Source organism: Trichoplusia ni, chromosome 16 (genome assembly GCF_003590095.1).
Source record: "Trichoplusia ni isolate ovarian cell line Hi5 chromosome 16, tn1, whole genome shotgun sequence".
NCBI lineage: Eukaryota > Metazoa > Arthropoda > Insecta > Lepidoptera > Noctuidae > Trichoplusia > Trichoplusia ni.
Genome location: NC_039493.1, coordinates 7557882 through 7579660, shown reverse-complemented (window position 1 = coordinate 7579660; position 21779 = coordinate 7557882). Strand labels below are relative to the sequence as shown.

The window sequence follows — 21779 nt, the reverse complement described above, 5'->3', positions numbered from 1 at the left end:
GCAGGTAAAGTGGTCGATGAGCTAGAAATACATAAATAAGTATACATTACCGTAACGTCTAACCACAAACTATACATTACAAGAAAATTTATACAAATAACTTAATAAACAATATTCAATCACCAATGATTATTACAAATAATAATACACACACAAATCTTATTTACAATCGATTTTCAAAAAATATAAAATTAAATCACATAATAATAATTTCATATTTATATTTACAAATATTTGAAAATAATTTCATTTAATTCATAACATGATAAAATAAAACGACCGGACAGTTGACTACAGAAGCTTTAGTTTAAAATGCAAATATAAATAAATAACAAACGTCATTTCATTAAAATTATTTGTATAACACATTTGTCTATCCTACTATTTAAATATTTTATTACTAAATTTCGTTACCCCGAAGAGAGTTAAGTCTGTCGGAAAATTCAAACGCAATAATTTGTTATTTAATCACATTTGCATCTATGTTTCACTTCTGTAAACGACTGTACTCAAATCAACAGGGCTTTTCTTCTTTCGATGACATTGTGTACATCGAAAGGTGCACATTCTGGAAACGTCGTAACATCTACGTAACTCCATTGACATCGTCAACAGAATCGAGACCTTGTTTCCCTAACTCTGTCCCCGACATAATAATAAAAACGAAGGCGAAATATTGCTTCACAGGTAGTAAATAAACATCTACAATACATATAAGCACCATATAAGTTACATGACTGCAACAAAAAATGCGGATACTATGATACAAGTAGTGTGGGACGTTAATTTAAATTCGGTCCGATACATTGCCGGCTATGTCCGCGTACTCTGAGCTGTGTGGAGGTGGTCGGTGCGGAGCGAGCGATGTACGTCGAGCGACGCACGCCGCCGTCAGTGGCGGTGGTCTATTTGCTAATCCTAGTCTTGGTGCCGACGGCGTTTATGCTGTCGCCACGACTCCGCGATCTGTGCAAATTATGTAGGCCTTCTCCTAGAAATTTAAACATTTATGTCAGACAATACTCAAGTTATTATGACAATCTTATATTCAGATAGGAACAGGGTGAAATGTTCTGTTTTATTAACGCGTGAACTTTTTATACTTCAAGCAATATCTGTCGTATAATTGCGATCGATATATTTCGTATATAAAAACACAATGGGAGTGTTTTTAGCATGTGTGTGTTGTAAGACATGTGCGTATACCCTTGCTGGTCGCCCGCTTGAGCTCGGCGTCGCGGAAGGCGCGCGCGGAGCGGCCGCGGCGGTCGTGCACGATCTTGTCGGGCCGCACGAAGATACCGTGCCGCGCGCGACACTCGAAGTACCGCGTGCCGCCCACCGAGCCGTCGTTTTTGCCTGCGATAACAACATTATACCATCACTAAAAGAAGTTCTTCCGCGGTCCGCCTAAGGTCAAGGCTAAGGAAAGTTAAGAACTTGATTCAATCTAAGTATCAAATAAAAACCATGTACGGTTTGAAAAACGGATTCTTTTAAACTTCTGACTCAAATTATTTGAAAATATATTTTCATCCTGAAATATTAGTAAGGCATTCTTACCGAGCGGTCGAGGCTATTTTAGCTGCATTCTTTGGTATACTTTCATTGTAAAATGGTTCACAAAAAATATAATATTTAATCTATAACATTTCTGCTATACAATTTACTTGATACATAATTATAATTAAATTGTTCTGGTGTTTGTGTAATTGTCAAGTTACCTGTAGGCGCATCGAGCTCAATGCCGATCCAAGTGCCGCTGGCGAAGTGCGTGGGCCCGGCGTAGGCGATGATACCGGTACTGCTGCTCAGCCGCAGTTGCACGCTCTCACCCACCGTCATCCACGGCTGCAGGTTTGGCGATTCCGACGAATCATCTGGAGCAAACCGAAAATTATACTTTACATCGAACATTTAATAGATGCAATGGTTTACAAGAGTCCTTAATCATGAGCTGACGCTGACGCAGCGCGTCGCGAGTTTAGAAACTATTATATACGGGAAACTCGATAAATAGGCGCGAGCAAACCATTGCATCTTTTAAATATTAATAATCAATACAAATATTGCAATGAAAAATAGATCTTGGTTAAAATCTATTACCGCACATTACAAATAAGGGACAGAACCTCTAGTACGAAATAGAACTGTCGATTAAATTGATCATTATTAAATTCATTCACATTTCTTTATAAAAACTGAAAAAAGTATCAAAAATCAAACTTCACAAACTTGGAACGGAATATACTAAAATGAATGATGTAAATGGTGAATAGTTAATGTTACCGTCGCCAATGCGCTCGGTGGAGGAGGCGGGCGTGTCGTGCAGCGCGGGCGCGGAGTCCGCGGAGGCGCGGCGCGCGCCCGCCAGCGGCTCCACCGCCGAGCGCGGCCGCGCGCCCGAGCGGGGGGCGCCGCCCGCGCGGCGACGGACCACCTGCCGTGATAATAATATGTATTAAGCTTTTTACAACAACATTCATCTGTATTCGTTTCTGGACAGTATTTTTTTACGAACTATTTACTTTTTTTAATGTACTTAGATTTAACAGCACGTGGATTGTCAATCAGAAATATTTCATGATTAAGGACATTTATTTCCGATCTTTATGAAAAAAAGACAACAAAATAGCAAGTAATAGTTCCATTAGAGATAATAAGTTAGAAATGTTTGACAAGCGAATGAACCAGCAAAATGTGGCGTCGTCAGATAGCGCGCAGTGCGACGCGGTTTATTATTTATCTCCATGCAGTATGCATCCCATCGGAGGAACAATAGTTAAAAAGTATTGTCGGCGTGTGATCATAAAAGTACCTAAAGTTTTGCTAAATTGTAATCGATATTATTAACAGCCCAAAATAATACTATAATACTTTTGTATAAATATCAACTACGTGATAGTTCTTACCTTGCCCGCAGGCAGTTGCGTTTTCACAACAGTCTGGTCCGGTCCCGTTGACGCTGAATCGCTCTCTCCGACTGATGATGCTTCACGACTCCGTTCCGTGTCGTGGCTTGATTGTTCTGAACTTACTGATTCTACTTCAGCCTCACCTAATAATATAGTAACATTTTAGTTTATGAATAATTTTCAAATGGGGATAAAATCGTGAATCCTTCAAATATCTTACCAAATGATGTATCATGTGACGAATCATTTAGTCCTTCGTATTTTGTCGGCTCGTGTGTCGAGTCACCGTTAACTTGTGTGGTCTCAACACTCTTGCTCTGGCTGGCTAGGACAGCACTCTCGACGGGAATAGCTCCCAAAGGATCGACGAGCGGTGCCTTTGACTCTTCCTCTTTGGCCGCTTCTTCACAATCCCTCAAAAACGGATTGATGCGATTCCGAGAGCCAGGTGTGAGTACTGGAGTTTTCGCTTTCTCGAATAAAGAATCGTCTAACTCGTGTTTAGACTCGACGATATCGTTCTTTAAGTCGTTGATATCGTTCCTCAGTTCAGTGATCTCGTTTCGGAGGCCAGCCATAGAGTTCTTGGTCCTACTGATGTGTGTGTACTCCATAGTTTTGTCGAAGTCCGGTGTCTCGTCTACCGACATGCTTCGGATTGACAGAGTGTCGTCGTTCGTTAGGTTTGTCGAGGATACTGCTTGTGAACCTAAAATTCGATACATGGTATTAGACTATACGACACAATACTTTATGAGCGGTCCTGACAGACGTTGGTGGAGGTCATGACAGTATCAGTATCAAGTTTCACACGAAAACTAACAAAGTTTTGTCAAAATTATCTATATACTTTCATGTCCCATCTACTTAATTGAAAGCATGTATCAAATTCTTACCATAACCGCTTGAGGATATTGAGGGCGAGTTCTTGTTGGGCACGCGCTCACACGCCAGTTCGTGCAGAGAATCCAACGTCTTCGATGTCGGCAAGAAACCGCGAGAGGTCGCCCGGCTACGTGTGCGCTGTAGAAAAACAAAGCTTTACTATAAAACTGTCTTACAGTGTAATACGATTATGTGTTATTAAAAGTATGGAGAAAAAAATACATGGAACGGTGATTGCTGAGTTGGGATCATTTTGAAGACACCTCAGCTCTTCGTGCATCATCAAACGTTACTAATAAAACATTATACATAGATTACAAACATTAAAGTGTCTAACATAATATCGGTATTTAATTTCATGATGTTAGATCAGACAAAAGACATTTGTACGGTTTACTGATATTGCAAATAACAAAGACGATATTATGACAGCATAAAACCGTTTCAACTATCTCATAGCATTCGGGCTTATAAATGATAAAAAGATTGTTTTTCAATTCAAATCAATAGTTAACCATTGAATCTAAAAATTGCTCTCAGGTTTATATACGAGTGCTAACAAAATATTCAACTTAATACAAATGTATTGAAATTTAGGTAGGGGCTGATAATAAAAAGACTCAGTCACTTGTACAATAATTTTATATTGCCTTTTTAAAAACTTGGAAGTAATACGACTGGATCCTACCACACAGTATGACGGAAGAAGGAATGAATAGCATTAGATAGATTGAAGTAAAAAAAAAACAAGATGGTGGCTTGAATGTGTCATTCTAAGAACTGTCAATCTTTAGTCAATACAAAGATTGTTTTTTGCAATCTCAATCGAACAAATCAACAAAATGAATACGTACATGTGACCGTGGCGTAGTGAGTTCATCAACGGGTGCAGACTCAGGTTCAGAATGTGAGTCCTCGTCGTTGCGCCGGCCTGGTTCCTCATGTAACGTCGTCATACGGAGACCCAGTTTACCACTAGCAGGAGACGCTGTAAATACACACATACATTAGTCCTATCAACTATTAAGTTGTGATGATACCTCTGTTACAGTAAAAAATAACAAAGTAAAAAACAAAGTCAGCAAAGAGAAGTGATTAATCAAAATCGTTAAAAACAATAAGTGTTCGTGATATATTCAAATTGGTAACTCCGCTGCAAATAAAAACTTAAAACGCAAGTTTAAGTACTTAAAAAGAGATATATTTTTATTTTATCTCTGCCTGAAGTAGATGTACAAAAATAAGTTTTTGTATATTCAACCGTGCCTTCTCTCAAAACGAATAACTGCTTGCATTCTATCATAAAATAAAGGCAAAGAACCAAGTGCAACTCTCTTAGCTTAACAAATAGCGATGTGCCTAACTTACATATAAAAGATAGCACAACTGATATAATGATGAACAATAATTTCATGAATGACTAAATTAGACAGAAATAACATCATACGAACGCTTCCATGCTTGAGATTGTACAATGATTGAGTCATGCCAATGTTTTCACTAGACGTACTAACTAGCTCACTATGAGATGTAGCAAATAAAAAATTAAAACTAATGTTTACACTTTACGATGCCTAGAGTCCTTTCAGTGTAGTGTGTTCCAACATTCAAACATGGAACATAGCGAGACAATTTTCATAAGATTAGAAACATAGTCTAATCATTGAAAACTGTCTGCTATTCACATTAGAGTAAGACTCAAATTACACTGAAAAGATAATACAATGAGCTTTATAAATAATACAAACATGTAAAGAAAACCGTCAAAAAATAAGCGAAACTAGTGATTCTACGACAGAGTAACTGAACGTACACTTGTTGGGCGTCTGCAGTCTCAGTGAGTTGAGGTTCAAATTCAAGTTTAGGAACGTTGGCCGGGCTGCAATGAAAATATCAATGTCTTCGTCAATACAAACCTTTTACAATACACAGTTACTAGGGACCCTACACAACACGTCTAAGACTCATCACATAGCTAATAGATTAATAAACTAGGGATAGTTTATACAGTATTTTAACAATACAAACAAAATTAAGAAGATATGAACAATTTAACATTTAGCTTTAAAAGATAGTTCTATGTACAATTTTAGCACAGAGTGTCGTTTATTGAGACAAATAAATCTAATTGGCGCACAACAGGGACTACCTAACACAATTTAGCGCTTGACACAACAATATTGATTAATATTGAGACTCAAGGACTAGTCAAATTGAAATGAACTCTGTGACGCCCTCACACTGATTGGTTACTTATTAACTGTCATTAAAGTTGACACATATTGTAGACAGAGTATGCGTCAGAGTCGAGAGAATTTGACTAGTTTGTCTCTTAGATCTACTCATATTATATTGGTACTACTTCATCACAATTTTATACTATATTAGACATTTATTACAAGTTATCACACGAATACTCTAAATTCTGTACATTTATAGGAAATTTACTCACAAAACACCATGTTAAACTAATTACTCCCTAGATAGGGTACGTAACGTCAAACCTACATTACAATGTATTGTACTAACACATGCTCGTTACAGTTTCCATTCAGATAGTAGTTCCGAAATGTCTACATTACATGCATATTCTGACCTAGCACACACACAAACCTACATCCAATTTCATTAGACTATCACTACTATACATAACTACAAATACAAATAAGACTGTTATTCAAGTTTTTACGCATCGCACAATTTATCAATTAAACATTAATTTATAATTATTTGGCTGCAATTATTAAACCCTAACGTATAAGCAGTATTGGTAGTCTAAACTGAAAGCGCCGTTCGTCTTTCGAATCCACAGCAAATAGATCAACGAAGAGGAAGTGGGAAGGAGAGGAAGTAATCACAGGTCATGCGCGGTCCATGCAAATGAAAGAGACACGCAAACAAACAGACAGTAAACACAACGACAGAAGCCTGATGCTCGAAGCTTGTTCTCTCTAATAGCCAATACAAGGGTCTAATTTTATCAAAATGATCTCTGCATAGTATTTTGTTCTCAATCAATTTCGATATGCCAATAGTTTCAGATGATAATTTACAGCCAATTGATGGGTAAACATACAAAAATAAAATTTCTTATGAGTAACAATGATCACAACACATCTATTTAGATTTAATCGTTCGGTTGCATTCGTCTAATAATTTCGCAATACAGTTGCCATTCCGATTTAATACCATATTGTTTTCTCTGTTTACCTGATAGGAACGAGCCTGAAGGTAGCGGGGGATCGAGATACAGAAAATATAACGTTAGTTTCAAAGTTAGGAATATTTTGGTGGTGTTATTCGACCTTGTTCTTTAAGATCTATTGTAATGGAGTCCAATATACAGTGATGTTACACGATACTAATGATTTCAATTAATATAATTTTGAAAGAGTAAAGGGGTATTCGACTCCATTTATGATCAAAAATATCTCAAAGAAAAAGATAAAATACTAAGAAATAGATAGAAGTAATATTAAAGTGAACTTAAAATAATTCACATCAAGAACATGAGAGTGAAAGAAGTAGGGGGTAAAGATAGAAGGGGAAGTTTTCTGAGCCATAGCGTTGCCACAAAGCCATCGGAAAATAAAATAATGTCATAGTGAGGTTATGAAGAGTGGATGTCCAAGTACTGTCGTGACAATTTTGTGAACATGAATTGCCTGATTTCTTTTTATATTTCGTCTATTAGATGTAATGTTTACTATAAACTTTATGTATACACTATTCTAAATAGTCTATCGTGCATTGATAACTGTATATACATACTATCGAAGTTATGTTACCTATTCTACTGAAATGCTCTAAAAATCGTTTGTCTAAAAATAAAATTCACAATTTAATGTATATTATATAAGCTTCTATGATGTAGTTAAATGCACTATTTGTATGCTCATGTGCAATTTAATATATGTATACTGCAAATAACTCGTAGATAACAAATCAATTATACTGGAGGCATGACAATGTACGAGTATGAGTGGTAAAGAATGAATGTTTCGGAAATAGGAGTGTGTCTTGTACTGTAAAAAATATATTATTTAGTTCACAACAGATAAAAAATTGCGGCGATTCCCGTATTCACAAAGTAAACTTTATTTAGAGTGTTGCAATCACAAAGCACGCAGTAGTAAAAGGAAACAATGCTCGATAACTCGTAACTTGTTGCATACGAGAATATTATATGTGAGAGCTATGAGCCATAGATTTTCACTTGTAAGGTCTTCAGAGCATTAACTATTTTAAGTTTATGAGAGCTTGAATAATAAGATTCTAAGATCATTATGTTCATCTTATTAAAAGAAATCCATGATAACAACACCCTAAACAGTAAATTGTGCAAACAGAATCATCAGCAACAACAATATATTGTCATAAGTACACAGTAGTTCACACTTACCGAGTCCGAAGGGTTTAGTGGGTGTGACAATGTCGGGGTCGGCGTGCGCGGGCGCGGCGTACGAGTGTCGGTGCGGCGCGCGGCGCGGGGTCTCGTCCGCCAGGTCCGCCATGCTGCCCGCCCGCCCCGAGCCCAGGCCCGACAGCGACTCGAACGACGAGTCCAGCCGCATTATCTGAGGGGTGAACATGGTTATAATAAGCCTGGAGTTACATTTTTGCTGATCAAAGCAACGGAGATAACATTAACTGTGATAAAAACTTTTTACTATACACATATACATCTTTTGAAATGTCAGAACTAAGATTTAAAGATAAAATTGTGTTCACAATAAGCTTTACTGACACCTTTAAGCTACAACATTGACCACATTATTTTAAGACGACAATTATTATTACTAAATGGCTAAAAGGCGATACATTGAACTAAAATAAATACAGAAAAAGTAATAAATTAAGTGACAAAGAGAACAGTGATAAGCTTACAATAACAGGTGGCGCATAAAACTATAGGTGTAAAATAATATTAAGAAGAACTTAAGCTACAACTGAGCTAAGCTTGTGATGTCTACATTTATAAAATTAACTTAAATATTTACACAAGACGACACAGTTCTATTAAGACGTTTGATCTTAGATCTTAAATAATTTTGATAGTCATTACAATTAAATAACCATTAAAATGATTCAAGAGCGATAAAAAGTCATAAATTATAACACTACAGTGGAAATTACACTCTACGACATTGTGATAAGGTGCGATATCGCGTGATCTAAAAGGATAAAACAAAGTGTAGTATATAATGCGTGGTAGGCCATGCTGGACTCACGTTGTTCCCGTTCTTGGCGGCGTTCTCGAGCGCCTGCGACAGCTGCGGCCGGTGCGTAGCGACAACACACGGGTTAGCAAGCTCAACACTGATCATTGTGAATGTTTGCTTTTCAGGGGGGATTAGGTATATAGTAACGTTTCAAAATAGTATGAAATAAAGACACTTCTGTTACAAACAGTGTAAAAAATTAAACCATTCTAGGAAAACCTACTTCAACAAAGGCGCGGAGTCGCACGTTTAGTACGTAAGGCCGATGCGTACGGGCTTGAGCCACTTTAAACGGGCGTATTACGCATTATCATTTTAAATGTCCATCGGGAGTTTTATATACGCGCTTGTAAAATACTAGTATATGATTGTAAATGTACCATATGGAACCCTGTAGAGCAAACGTTCACAAACGACAATTCCTATTGACTGTGTTATGTTTATATACATCGTGTGGACGTCTAGAGCTATTTAATTGCCTGTGTTCGTTAGTAGCGACTCGGAAGCTTCACAACATCTATTGTTTATTTTAGGTTCGTAATTATAATTTAAGGTTATCTGGATATTTACTTATGGGCTACGTGTGTTATATGTTTGTTTTTCAGGAGTGTCTTAAATACATAAGACTTTATACAACAAACTCTGCCTTTTTACAACACCTACTGTAGTTTTAAGTTGGCCATAAATCTTATTGATCGTTTTCGTAATGTGAAAACGATCGTAATGTAAATCGTGAGGTGTGATCAACTTTTTATTCAATTTGCTGTTTAAACTATTAACAATATAAAGACTGACGTAATATATTCTAAACAAAAAAATATGTATGTAAGACACTTCTCTAAGCCTATTCAACTCATTGTGTTTTACAATGTTTATAATTAAGATTTCTCCTAGCAACTTCTGTGCATTTTTAAGTCTGTATTCTAATCTGCCGTGTACCTACGTGCTAATCTAGCTTCGACTGTACGTGCCTATAAAAACCGTGGTGGTAACGAATTCTATGTCAATATGTACTACTTAATAGTCACACTGCTCAATACTGAAGCATCGAGCACGATGAAAAAAATTGAAGTCTACACTTCAATTTTTTAAGCTATCATTTATTTATTTAATATCGATTGATTTAACACAACTGTGAATATTCAACAATATACCGGGTTCACACTTTAGCATCGAGTAAAAATATCATCCCGTAAATTAATTATTCTTCGAAAATTTCATCGGTCACCCGTGACCGACAAACTGTAGACTTTTTAAATAGTTGTTATCAAGAGTTGAGACAACTTTAATTATTTCTTACAACCGTTTAAATCAGCATGACTATTATTTAATACGGTAGTACAGTGTCATAGTAAGTACAGTGTCATAGTAAGTACTATATGTTATCTAAGTGATATAATGATATACAAGTGTACCTGTGAGAAGTTGGGCACGGAGGCGGTCTTGCGCATGGTGATGGGTTGTCCGCGCGCCTGTTCCAGTTCCTTTACGGCGACGCTCTGACGTAGTCGGTCCAGAGTCAGTATACTTTCGACGGCGCTTACACCGCGAGTGTATTTTTCTGGAAACATTAAAATATCATAATTATACATTTATTGGAGCTACTCGGGGGATTCCTATGTCTAGCAGTGGACCTCGAGAGGCTGAATTAATGGACTGATTGAATTATGAGTTTCGTTTATTCGATTTTTCTAGCGAACTCAATTGGTCATTACGAGAAAAATGCGAGTTCCACTATATTACTTTACTGATCGATCACTTTATCCTCTCCTATTTATTGCTAAGTAGAGCTAGAAAAGAACAGATTACCTTTTCATAATAGATCTTCATTACTTTCTACATATAATCACACTGACGCGGCGACGTTACAGGCGTTTCTGATTAACAATATTAATATCTCCATCATTTCTTACCGATATAAGTCTCTCCGTCGGCAGCACTCGCCTCCTCGCCCGTGGCGGCGATCTGCGCGAGGCTCTCCCTCTCCTCCAACTCCTCAGACGCCTTCGGTATGTTGGAGACCACCTCGTAAGTCACGCCCGTCTGGGTCAGCTGGTCCGTCCTGTCCACGTAATAACTAACACATTTGTATATTACATATGTCTTGTTTTCTTTATAAATTGTAGAAGAAAGCAGTATTGGCTCTAGTAGCTCTTTTTGGCAATTTTTATTTATTGGAAAACACACACAACGTTCACAAAGCAAACATTTACAATATACCAAAAACACGTACCAACAAAGTGGTTTCTTAGGTTTACGCGAATGTTAGACATTGAAATGAAACGACTTTTACGGATTTTATCGCGGTTTAATTTTTGGTTTTAGTTCCCGACGTTTCGACACCTTTGCAGCAATAGCAAATAAAATACGCCGGTTGGAAGATCTCAAAACTAAGCGCGCAAGATACACAACATCTTTAGCATTCTTGAAGAGATGCCGTGACCACAATCTCATCCCAACGTGTCTCAAGATATCACCTAAGAAAGACATACGAGGGAGCGCCAAGATCCTCCATCAGGCAAGCAAAAAGTTACTCGTACTAAAAATTCACGAAACTCGTTCCGACCTACAAAATTTAAACAAAACCGTTGAGATCGTGACTAATGATTTGAAAACAGTTTTATCAACTTTCGATTTTGATACATGCTTAGAAAAACTAAACAAGCGCGAAAACACCAAATATCTCGAGAGCAAACTAAACTTAATAAATAAATATGAAAAATTAAAATCAAAATCGAACGCGTCAAACAAAATAAACGAAAACGGAACGCGCCCGCCAAACGTCAACCAATCACGCGCAGTTATAAATCTGTCAAAACAAACCTTAGATACACCGACCGTGCAAGTACTACAAAAAGGTTTAAATTTCGCTGTAACACCGCGTAGAATACCGTACGAGGACATTATTTGCAATGTTGAGACTTGCCTGTTCAACAACAACGTGAGGAAGGAAGATTTGGAGGCGATACGCCAAGATATATCATCTGTTCTACGTCGAAGTGTAGTGCCCAAACCAAACCTCCCTAAAGCCGAACATCTCGCTTTAAAGAACCTCAAGAACAGACAAGATGTAACTATACTCCGTGCAGATAAAGGAAACGCTACGGTTATCATGGATACATCAGACTACAATGCAAAAATAGAAGATCTATTGTCGGACTCAAGTACATATAAAGCAGTGAAAACTGATCCTACCAAGAAGGTGTTAACAACCACCACCGCCTTGGTTAAGAAACACTCCGAAGCATTAAGTCTAGATGTCACATACTTAATACCTACATGCGCGAAACCACCTAAACTGTATGGGTTACCTAAAATACACAAACCAAACGCCCCGCTTCGTCCTATTGTAAGCCAAATCGACACACCAACCTACAGATTGGCTCAACACGTCGCGAAAACACTCTCACCACTCAGAGGCAACACGACAGCGTTTGTAAAGGATTCATACCACTTTGTCAATGAGATTAAAAATATGCAGAACTCCTAGAACACTGCCTCACATCTGGCTACCTGCTGTGGAACAATCATTTCTATGTACAAGTAGATGGTGTAGCGATGGGGTCGCCTGTATCCCCTGTAGTCGCCGATATATTCATGGAAGACTTCGAGGAGACAGCCTTAAAAACAGCTCCTTTCACTCCCAGGTTTTATAAACGGTACGTAGATGACACTTTCACAATTTTACCATCTAACCAAGTAAATGCATTTTTAAAACATCTCAACTCCATAAATAACAAAATTCAATTCACTATGGAGTTGGAGGATAACAAATCTCTTGCCTTCCTAGACATATTAGTTAAACGGAATCCTGATCAGACCATAAGTCACACCGTGTATCGCAAAAAGACCCATACAGATAGGTACTTAAACGGTGAATCTCACCACCACCCTAAACAGTTAGCTACCGTGGGAAAATCTTTGTTTCAGAGAGCACACGGACTCTGTGATGACAGACACCTTGCCGCTGAGCTTCAACACGTCAAGCAAGTACTGCGAGACAACAAGCTCCAAGTTCCACGGCCCCGTCACAGAAACCGAGTGAAGCCAGCCACAGTTGATCGTTTGCCTGCTGTACTACCATACGTCCGAGGAGTCACTGACAAGATTGGTTACATCCTGAAGCGAGCTTCAATTAAAACATACATCAAGCCGCCCAAGAAGATTAGCCAGTCCTTACCATCTGTCAAGTGTCACATACCTCTACAAGATGCAGGAGTATACAAACTAGATTGTGACTGCGGCCTCTCTTATATCGGTCAAACTAAACGAAGCATAGGGACCCGCGTAAAAGAACACATAGCTGACGTCAAACACCGCCGCTCAACGAAGTCTGCAGTCGCCGAACATGCTGAAGGCTCCAGCCATTATATTAGATTTGATCAACCACAGATCCTCGCTAAAGAATCCAAATTCCTACCAAGGATGTTTCGCGAGGCTATTGAGATTAAAAAACACCCTAATTTCAATAGAGAAGATGGCTGGAAGATATCACCTACTTGGGACCCAATAATACAAAAACTCAAGGCTAAACCCAAGAGCAGCGCTGCAAGACATCACGACACAGTGAGCTCATACTGCGTAGGTCGGACCATAAATAATTAATTAAAAATATGAAGGTAGAACGAGCAACATCTTCTGTCAAGACGAACACCATCTCAGTCTGCCCGTGACCATGATACCTGCAAAGGTGTCGAAACGTCGGGAACTAAAACCAAAAATTAAACCGCGATAAAATCCGTAAAAGTCGTTTCATTTCAACGTACCAACAAATGCAAACTCTAACAGTCATTATTGCAAACACAGCAAATTTTTAAAAAATCTATTTAGATCACTGTTAACACTGACGTGCTGCCCTTTCAACCTGTGCTACCACCATCCAGAGCGTGAAGTAACCACGTGAGAATTAGTTAAAACACCTGCCTACTGAAAGCGGTATGAATGGCATATAGTAGACGACTAACCTGACAATTTTCTTCCGTATCCTGTCGGTGAAACTCTGTCGCTTGTAAATGTTTAATCCTAATCGTTTCCTAAGTATGAGATCCATGGGGGCGGGGTGCGACAGACGCACTGTCGTCTTCAGAATCAGGTACACGCGTTCGTTAGCTGCAATGTTAACAAGTGACTTAGTATTGTTGCTGTTTGGGCGGTTTAACAATATCATTTTTGTATGAAATTATAGCTCTTATAAATTGGTTTCATTATAAAAACATTTGGATGTTGATCGATATCTCAAGATATCACTTTAGAAGACTTGTATCTTGACAACGGCGATGAAACTAGCTCAAACCAATATTGGGTTGCGCCCAGTATTGTAACTTTGGAAATCGGTCGTAGAATCGGCACGAAAATACCAAAACAGGCGAGTTTTTATGCTAAGGCTAAGGAACGTAAACGACGTAATTCAGGAGCATATTCCTGAATTACGTCTATCGTTTACGTGTTAGCGTAGCATAGTAGAAATAATATTAGTACAGAAATGTCAAAAGTTGACAGTTTTTTCTTTATCTCTGCCTATTTATTTGACAAGTAATATAATATAATATATTGGGTGTAGTGTACCTTCAGTGATCCGGTTGAGGTACTGCGAGTCGTGTATGGAGGAGTCCCAGGAGGCGAGCGCGGCCACGTCCTTGTCGTGATGCTGCAGGATGTGCAGCTCGTAGAACTTGTTCCCGTGCTCCTTCGGCAGGATCGAGTGCAGACCCGCCACGCTCACCTCCTCGCCGCTCGGGTGCGTCGTCAGGTCGTCCGCTGGACCATGCATTATTACACATTACGAACAAAATGGTAAAGTTACGATAGCATCGATGTTATACCGTCGACGGTGAAATAAATTCGACAATTAACATTTACTTTTATACAATACTAGCTGTTGCCCGCAACTTCGTCCGCGTGGTTAGAAGATATAAGTTATGATTTACACCTACCCACATGATTTATACTTGTCCACATTTTCCATTGTATCTTCGCTCCTATTAGTCGCAGCGTGATAGTTTATAGCCTAAAACCTTCCTCGATGAATGGTCTCTTCAATACAAAAAGATTTTTTCAATTTGAACCAGTAGATCCTGAGATTAGCGCGTTCAAACAAACAAACAAACTCTTCAGCTTTATATATTAGTATAGAAGTATAGATATAGATTATGTTCTTATACTTTAGTTGGTTATTCTAGTTCTATTTATAGTAAATGCACTCCCACGTCGAAAATAAGTAAAACTAACCGTGATTAAGTCAAATCTGATGCAGAAGCCCTACAGATTTTATTAAAATAAATACTTAAACAAACTAAGTACATCTCTATAAATGTTGGTGTGAACTTACCGTTCAGGTCTAAGAACAGTACTGGTATGTGCTGTTCCATCCCCAGCGGCGGCACCCAGGCTGCGGGCGCGCCGGGTATAGGACTGCCCGGGCTTGGAACTAAAACCTGGATAGATACACAAATGTCTACTTTTAGTCCATTCAAAAAATAAAGGCAACCGAAAATAGAACAATTGAAAGAATATTGATAGTAGGTCACCGGTGACCTACGCAGAGTTATACTCACAGCGTTCCTCTCCTCAGTGAGTGACACCCACTGCTCGACGAGCGACTGTTCCCGCTCCATGTCTCGCTCACTCTTCATTGAGGGCGACATGTTTACTAGTTTCTGTATCAAACAAAATTAACATAAGCGAAATTTTATCTAAACTAAGCGATTTGTTTTACATTTTAAGTACTTAAACACATAGAAAAACTACTTTAGAGAGCAGCAAACCTCTCAAGAACTAGTTTTTTATTTGAAGTCAAACGGACTTTATTTCAAGTCGAGGAGAGTAGTATTTCTTTCTCCACTATAAAGTTATATCTTTGTACCTGTAACTGTGCATGTAAATGCTGTCTTCTGCGGAACAGGGCATCGCTCCACCTTTCCCGTAACACCGCTAAGTCTTCGTCCTGGTATGAGTCTAATGGCATTTGTAAGCGAGATCTGGAACATAAAACAAAAAATTAATAACACAGTAACGGGCATGTACGTGGACATATGTAAATATCAAATTACACTGACATCCTGAACTTCTGAATATCTTAATATCATCAGTTATACTTAATTTTTGTATAAGAAACTATCATGACTTTCCTCGTTTTCGTCACTACATTAGAGGGACAGACACTGATATTATTTGAGGAGTTGTATCACTAGTGTGTGTGACGGACCTGACGCTGACGGAGCCGACCTCGACGCTGACGATCTGCTGGCACACGAGCGGCAGCGTGCCCGAGTTGTGTGCGGGCCGCACGCGCACGGCCAGGCGCCGCTGCTGGCCCTGCCGCACCTGGTACACGCCGCCCGTCCACACGTCGTTACGCTGGACCACCTGTCAAGCACAAAAATACCTTATTATCATCATACTACTTTATAGCCAGCTTTCAGTATGAATACAATAACTATAAAGATCACATCATAATACATGACACGCAATCTCATCGCGGCAATTTAACAAAAACTAATGTTTAATGAGCTCCAGACACCGAACACGCTGTGGAGCGGCCTGTGCGCTTGGTGATATAATCATGATTAACGAGGAGAATATCGACGGCGACAATCGTTGGTGCAGCCCCATAAGCATCACATGTTCAGGTCACAAACAAACAGCATCAACGTCTCTAAATCGATGCACATCATATTTTTATTAAGTACTTATTTATTACAGACATCTAATACTTTGCAGTTTACATATTTACATAGACAATCGAAAAACATTACACTACAACTACTACAGTACTTTCACGTACCTCGACTGGCGCGTATTCGCCGTTATCATTGAGCTCGTGTATCTCGACCCAGAGTTCGATCTTGCGCGTGAGCTCGGTCCAGCGGTCGGCGAGCGAGCGCGCTTTAGCCAACTGCTGCTGTTCCACTTCCCAGTTGCCGCGCGCACGACTGAACCCAGCTGAACGGTGGCCCCACACCTCGATTGATAGGGCGCCCTCTGGTGGATTCAAATATGGTATTAAATATTCCGTGCGTCTTTGGTGTTAATTACCACATATTTACTGCTAAAGCGTCATCATTGATCTGCATATGTACACTTAAAATAAGTACTACATATCAAAAACAATAATTAAAATATTCATTATTAACTTCGGTCGCCAGTGACCGACAGGACATTCCAAATCATAAATTAAAATGCTATACCTTATTTTGATATTTAAAGTGTAGCAATATTAAAAAGCACTTCAGTAAATCCTCACCCTCAACCACTCATTATGTCAATAAAGCTGAAAGATTAGGTAAAGTTAACAATTAGTTAAACATACCCGCACAATGTTCAATGAACTCTTCCGTCAAGGGTATAGTGAAGTCCTTCTTGTGGTCGAAGCGGAAGGTGACGAGGCTCTGATGGCGGGGCGAGACGGGCGCGGGAGTGGTCGCGGCGGGCGCGCTGCTGGCGGGGCCGGCGGCGGCGGGCGCGGGCGGCGTGTCGGCCGACACCACGGGCGGGACCACCACGGGCTCGCCCGCGCCGCCGCCGCCGAACACTGAGTACTGGCAGAACACGAAGTGCGACAGGGACGGGGGTAGGCCTGTCGCTTGTTTGATGGCCACGCGAATTGTCACCTGAGCACGAAAAAGTTGTATGAATTTTGATTGAACTTTTGTTGTATGAAGAATTGTTTAAAATTCCAACATAAGTCAAGTATAAAAATAGAATGCTAAAGAATAAAAGCAAGGCTCTGATTAGGGCAAACGTATTATTAAAACAATCACAAAGGGAAAGTTCTAACAAAAACTTTTTACACACTTTATAATGTTAAAGCAGATAATTTTACCTGTTGCGTAGCAGAATCAGCGGGGTCATCATCGTCTCTCATATCTCCAGAGCTATCTGAAGCTGCTTCGCATATTCGATCTTGAGGAAACTGGCCAGCTACACGACTGATTTCCACCTAAAAGAGAGAAAAACAATGTATCCGTATAGAATATCTATAAATTGCTTCTACGAGACAAGAAATGTTAAACTAAATTCCAAAACATCATCGGTTATTAAAAAAAATCTTCTAGATGCTGAACATACCTGCAGCCTACCAGCGACCTCTCCTTGCTGACTAATAATAGGCGTGTGATAGTCCAGGGTCACATCATGGAACAAAGCTTCTAAGAAGACGTTCGCGACACCGATCAGATTGTGGTTCTCTTGCGACTCGTAGAATGGATCCAGTGCTGTTTCCACTTGTTCCTGCAATACAATAAAATGAAAAATGCTAAAACCATTACTATACCAAGATTAGCAGCAAGATCAGGAAGCAATATATTATATACCGTTCCATCGTTAAATACTTCTAAATTATGAAAGTACCAAACGAACTAACTTCTATTATAGTTGAACCGGTTAATTCTTACAAAAAAAAATGGCTATCGTTCATGCAACTTCTGACTGCCATCAGCGCCAATGTATCAATAATTAACGATCAAGCATTGTCTTGTCTTGTAACACTAGAGCTAAGTACCCAACACCAGTGCTACTTACGGTCTCGCTGGCAGTCCGTACCTCTTCTTCGTTGTCGTCGGCGCGCTGCTGGCGGCGGCGCCAGTCGTCGTACATGTCGCGCATGTCCACCAGCTTGTTGTCGAGCTTCTCCATAGACCACACTTGGCCGCTGCGCCCGGGACGCTTAACCATTATCGCGGGTTCCGATACGAAGGCTCCACGCTGTGATAATTATAACAAAATTTTCAAATTTAAATTATTTTTACTTATACATTCAGTTATATAGTAAGCCATCAAAATTTTAATATCGTAAAAAATATTCAGTCATCAGTATTTTACTCTTTTACCTGAAAAATTTATACATTAACATATGTAAAATTTCGCCTCGAAACTCTTTATTTCTTTCCTTGTCACCCTACCCTCAAATATGCAAAGAAACAGTTGAAGTGTACCTTTCGATTAGGACTCAAGTTCTGCGGTGGTATCTGCAGCGTGACACTGAAGCGGGTGTTCCGTCTCATCTCTTCAGCCAAGAAGTTGGCTTCTTGTACGAGAGCATTAGCCCGCAAGATATCGGCCTTCAGTCTGCCGAGCGACCGTTTGAACGTGTCGTCGCGTTCCGCCGCCCAGCGCTCTACGCGGGCCGCTGTGGTTGGAGTACACGCTGTCATTTTACCTGATAAACAAAAGATAATTTGAATTTCTTGTGCATTAATTCATAGATGATTATGTACATTGGTGATATCTAATAATTCTGGCTAGCAGTGATCTTACCAAGTTTGAGTGGGTCGTAGGAATAAGGCGGGTAGGGCGTCGACGGCGACAGTATATTTCTCAGCTGCTGGAACTGTCTCTCGTACTCCTGCCTCTGCTTTTCCAATGCGACTGTAATCAAAACACATGTTTTAGTCAAATGACAGACAGACTCAAGCCAACTAATTAAATAATACCGTTAATAAGCTTTAAACCACTCGAAGGTAAATCGGATTTATGAAAGGTAGAACATTTGAAAATCATGTATTTTTAAAGATAGTAAATGAGTTTTTCATTATAGACGAAATTTAAGACAACTTAGTAATACTAAGTAGTTGCAATAATGTTGTAATAAGAAAATGTATCTTATTTCCCTTATCACGCCCTCAGATATATGCCAGTATATTTCCACTAAAATCGGTCTAGCCGTTGCGGACATTAAGCAGTTAAAACTAAAAATACTTTATATAGTATTGTAATCAGTCGTAATAAAGTACCTTGTTTATCTTCCTCGTGTTGTTTCTCAAGCCTGGATATAGCGGTCTGTATGGGATCGTTACTGAGCTCGTTCAACATGATTTCGTCGCGAGCGAAATTGTAGTCGATTGGCTGCGCAGGAGTCTGTGGCTCAGACGCTGCCGCTGAGGAATAAACAGAATCTTGTTCTACAACGATAACGTTAGTAGAACATAAATCAAATTAAAAAAAGAAGCAAATAAAATGCATTTTATAAATAAACATATTTTTAACGCTAGATACTGTAGGCATATTTTGAAATCGCCTTTTAGAACCACCAAAGGTATTTTTATCGTTATCAAGCAGAAAAATAAAATTGCATATTTCTTTACTGATTACTATTAATGTAATGCCAAATCATAAACAGCATCAAACGGAATGACATAAATTTCACTGTGACATAAATAAACAGATTAAAAATTTATTTTCCAAACTCACCGGCAGCCTTTGGGCAGTTGACCCTGAAGAAGTGATGGTTGCCCCACAGTATCCTGTCAGCGTGTCCGAGGCGGACGCGGGAGACCACGGGCGTGCCGTTGACGAAGCAGCGCGCGGCGCCGAGCGGCTCCATGTGCAGGCCTCCGCCCTCCACCAGCAGCTGGCAGTGCTGCGGCTGGATGCCGAGGCCGGAGAGCTGGATGTCTGCTGAACTCGCCGCTCCTACTAGAGTACGATCCTGGAATATGGTGTTTTATGGTTACACCTTTATTTTGCAATCAAAATGTTTTAAGATGACAATGTCCGATGATGACGTTCATTGATATGAATTGCGTTGAAACAAACCTTTAGATAGTACACCAGTAGCTCGTTAAGCGAGGGATCGGCATTGAGGTTGACGAGGTAGTATTTATTCTTCTCCACTTTGATACCGCTGGCTTGGACGCTGATACCCATTTTCTCTAAAGCATGTTGCCTCTCGCTCTGTACACGACCTGAAAAATTTCAAATCAACAAATGACCCGTACAAATTATCACAACGCAGAAACACGTGCGGCAATAGTAACGACGCAGATCAGTCCAACACGACAAAGTCAGTCATACATTCAATGAAGCATTTAATATTGTTTGAAATATCATAGTGTTTATTTAGTATAGTGAGTCATCTTCGATACTTACCAGTTTCGACTAGTTTTTCTTCCCAAGTGCGCGACATTTCTTTCATGAGGTGTTCACTTTGCGCGAGTTTTTCGTGAACTTCTTCACCCACCGGTGACCCCTGCAGAGACATTTAATTTATATTTTTGATATTGTAGTCAAGAAATATTGTTGGTGTTGTAGAAAGAATTTGGAGAAGGCCAATGTCTACAAACAATCCCAAAAATAGTCCATCTAACACTTTATTCAAACATTAATCTAAATGAGATTCAAAGGTTCTTTGTTAAATGAAACACCATGAGTCAGTAACTCGAGTTATAACGCTTTACTAAGCCCTAATTAATTTCGCCAGTAGCAGTAAGGTTCCTTAACAAGAATACTAATCCTCGAAGATATCCGATCGTAAATCACGTTTTCTCTCGCCCCTTTGCAATTCGAAGTTTCGAGTGGGTTTTATTCAGCGAAAATAGGCCTTTTGGTTACAGCCTTTGTTTTATTAAAACGTAATATTAAAATCATAGCAAAAAATATTTGTATTTATAACGCTTTTAATCGGTCATTTTAATGGATTTGCGGAGCGTATTTCGAACGGCTTATTTTATAATGAATTCTCTATAGCCACTGTAATGTTCAAGTGAGGAATTACATTTCATAAGCTTTAAAAATAATCTCTGTACCAATTTAAAAATTCAGAACACCAATCAATCTTTTATCGTTAAAATGTAAAAGTGTTACGCAGTATCGGGCAGCAGCATTGATATTCATCAAGCCATTGTCATATAGCCGTGACACATTTTATGTTTCCCTTGAGCGTATCGATCCCGTGTCATCTATGTGTAGGTACCTACATGCGATATGACCATGTGTTGACACAACGTGCCATGGTGTGGTGCATGAGTACTTTTGTAATATT

At 39.2% G+C, this 21779-nt stretch overlaps 1 protein-coding gene across 8 annotated transcripts in view; it reads right to left on the bottom strand.

Moving 5' to 3' along the window:
* Positions 1–246: 246 nt before the first annotated feature.
* LOC113501815 (kinesin-like protein KIF13A) overlaps positions 247–21779 on the bottom strand; it is a 122325-nt gene continuing 100792 nt past the window's right edge. For 2 of the 8 annotated variants that reach the window (XM_026883089.1, XM_026883088.1), the window contains exons 9-37: positions 20888–20987; positions 20555–20703; positions 20210–20447; positions 19753–19896; positions 19277–19387; positions 18955–19178; positions 18542–18724; positions 18089–18250; positions 17844–17960; positions 17331–17631; positions 16806–17002; positions 16227–16387; positions 15885–15999; positions 15577–15678; positions 15351–15456; positions 14588–14779; positions 13987–14131; positions 10936–11099; positions 10438–10583; positions 8203–8377; positions 5614–5679; positions 4655–4788; positions 3812–3938; positions 3136–3624; positions 2913–3058; positions 2290–2440; positions 1725–1880; positions 1207–1359; positions 247–991 (exon numbers count right to left, since the gene is read on the bottom strand). In XM_026883089.1, the coding sequence (XP_026738890.1) occupies positions 906–991; positions 1207–1359; positions 1725–1880; positions 2290–2440; positions 2913–3058; positions 3136–3624; positions 3812–3938; positions 4655–4788; positions 5614–5679; positions 8203–8377; positions 10438–10583; positions 10936–11099; positions 13987–14131; positions 14588–14779; positions 15351–15456; positions 15577–15678; positions 15885–15999; positions 16227–16387; positions 16806–17002; positions 17331–17631; positions 17844–17960; positions 18089–18250; positions 18542–18724; positions 18955–19178; positions 19277–19387; positions 19753–19896; positions 20210–20447; positions 20555–20703; positions 20888–20987 (4740 nt within the window). In that variant the 3' untranslated portion in view covers positions 247–905. Of the gene's footprint in view, positions 992–1206; positions 1360–1724; positions 1881–2289; positions 2441–2912; positions 3059–3135; positions 3625–3811; positions 3939–4654; positions 4789–5613; positions 5680–8202; positions 8378–10437; positions 10584–10935; positions 11100–13986; positions 14132–14587; positions 14780–15350; positions 15457–15576; positions 15679–15884; positions 16000–16226; positions 16388–16805; positions 17003–17330; positions 17632–17843; positions 17961–18088; positions 18251–18541; positions 18725–18954; positions 19179–19276; positions 19388–19752; positions 19921–20209; positions 20448–20554; positions 20704–20887; positions 20988–21779 lie in introns of all 8 variants that reach the window. The other 6 variants (XM_026883085.1, XM_026883083.1, XM_026883091.1 and 3 more) reach the window with 5 other exon arrangements.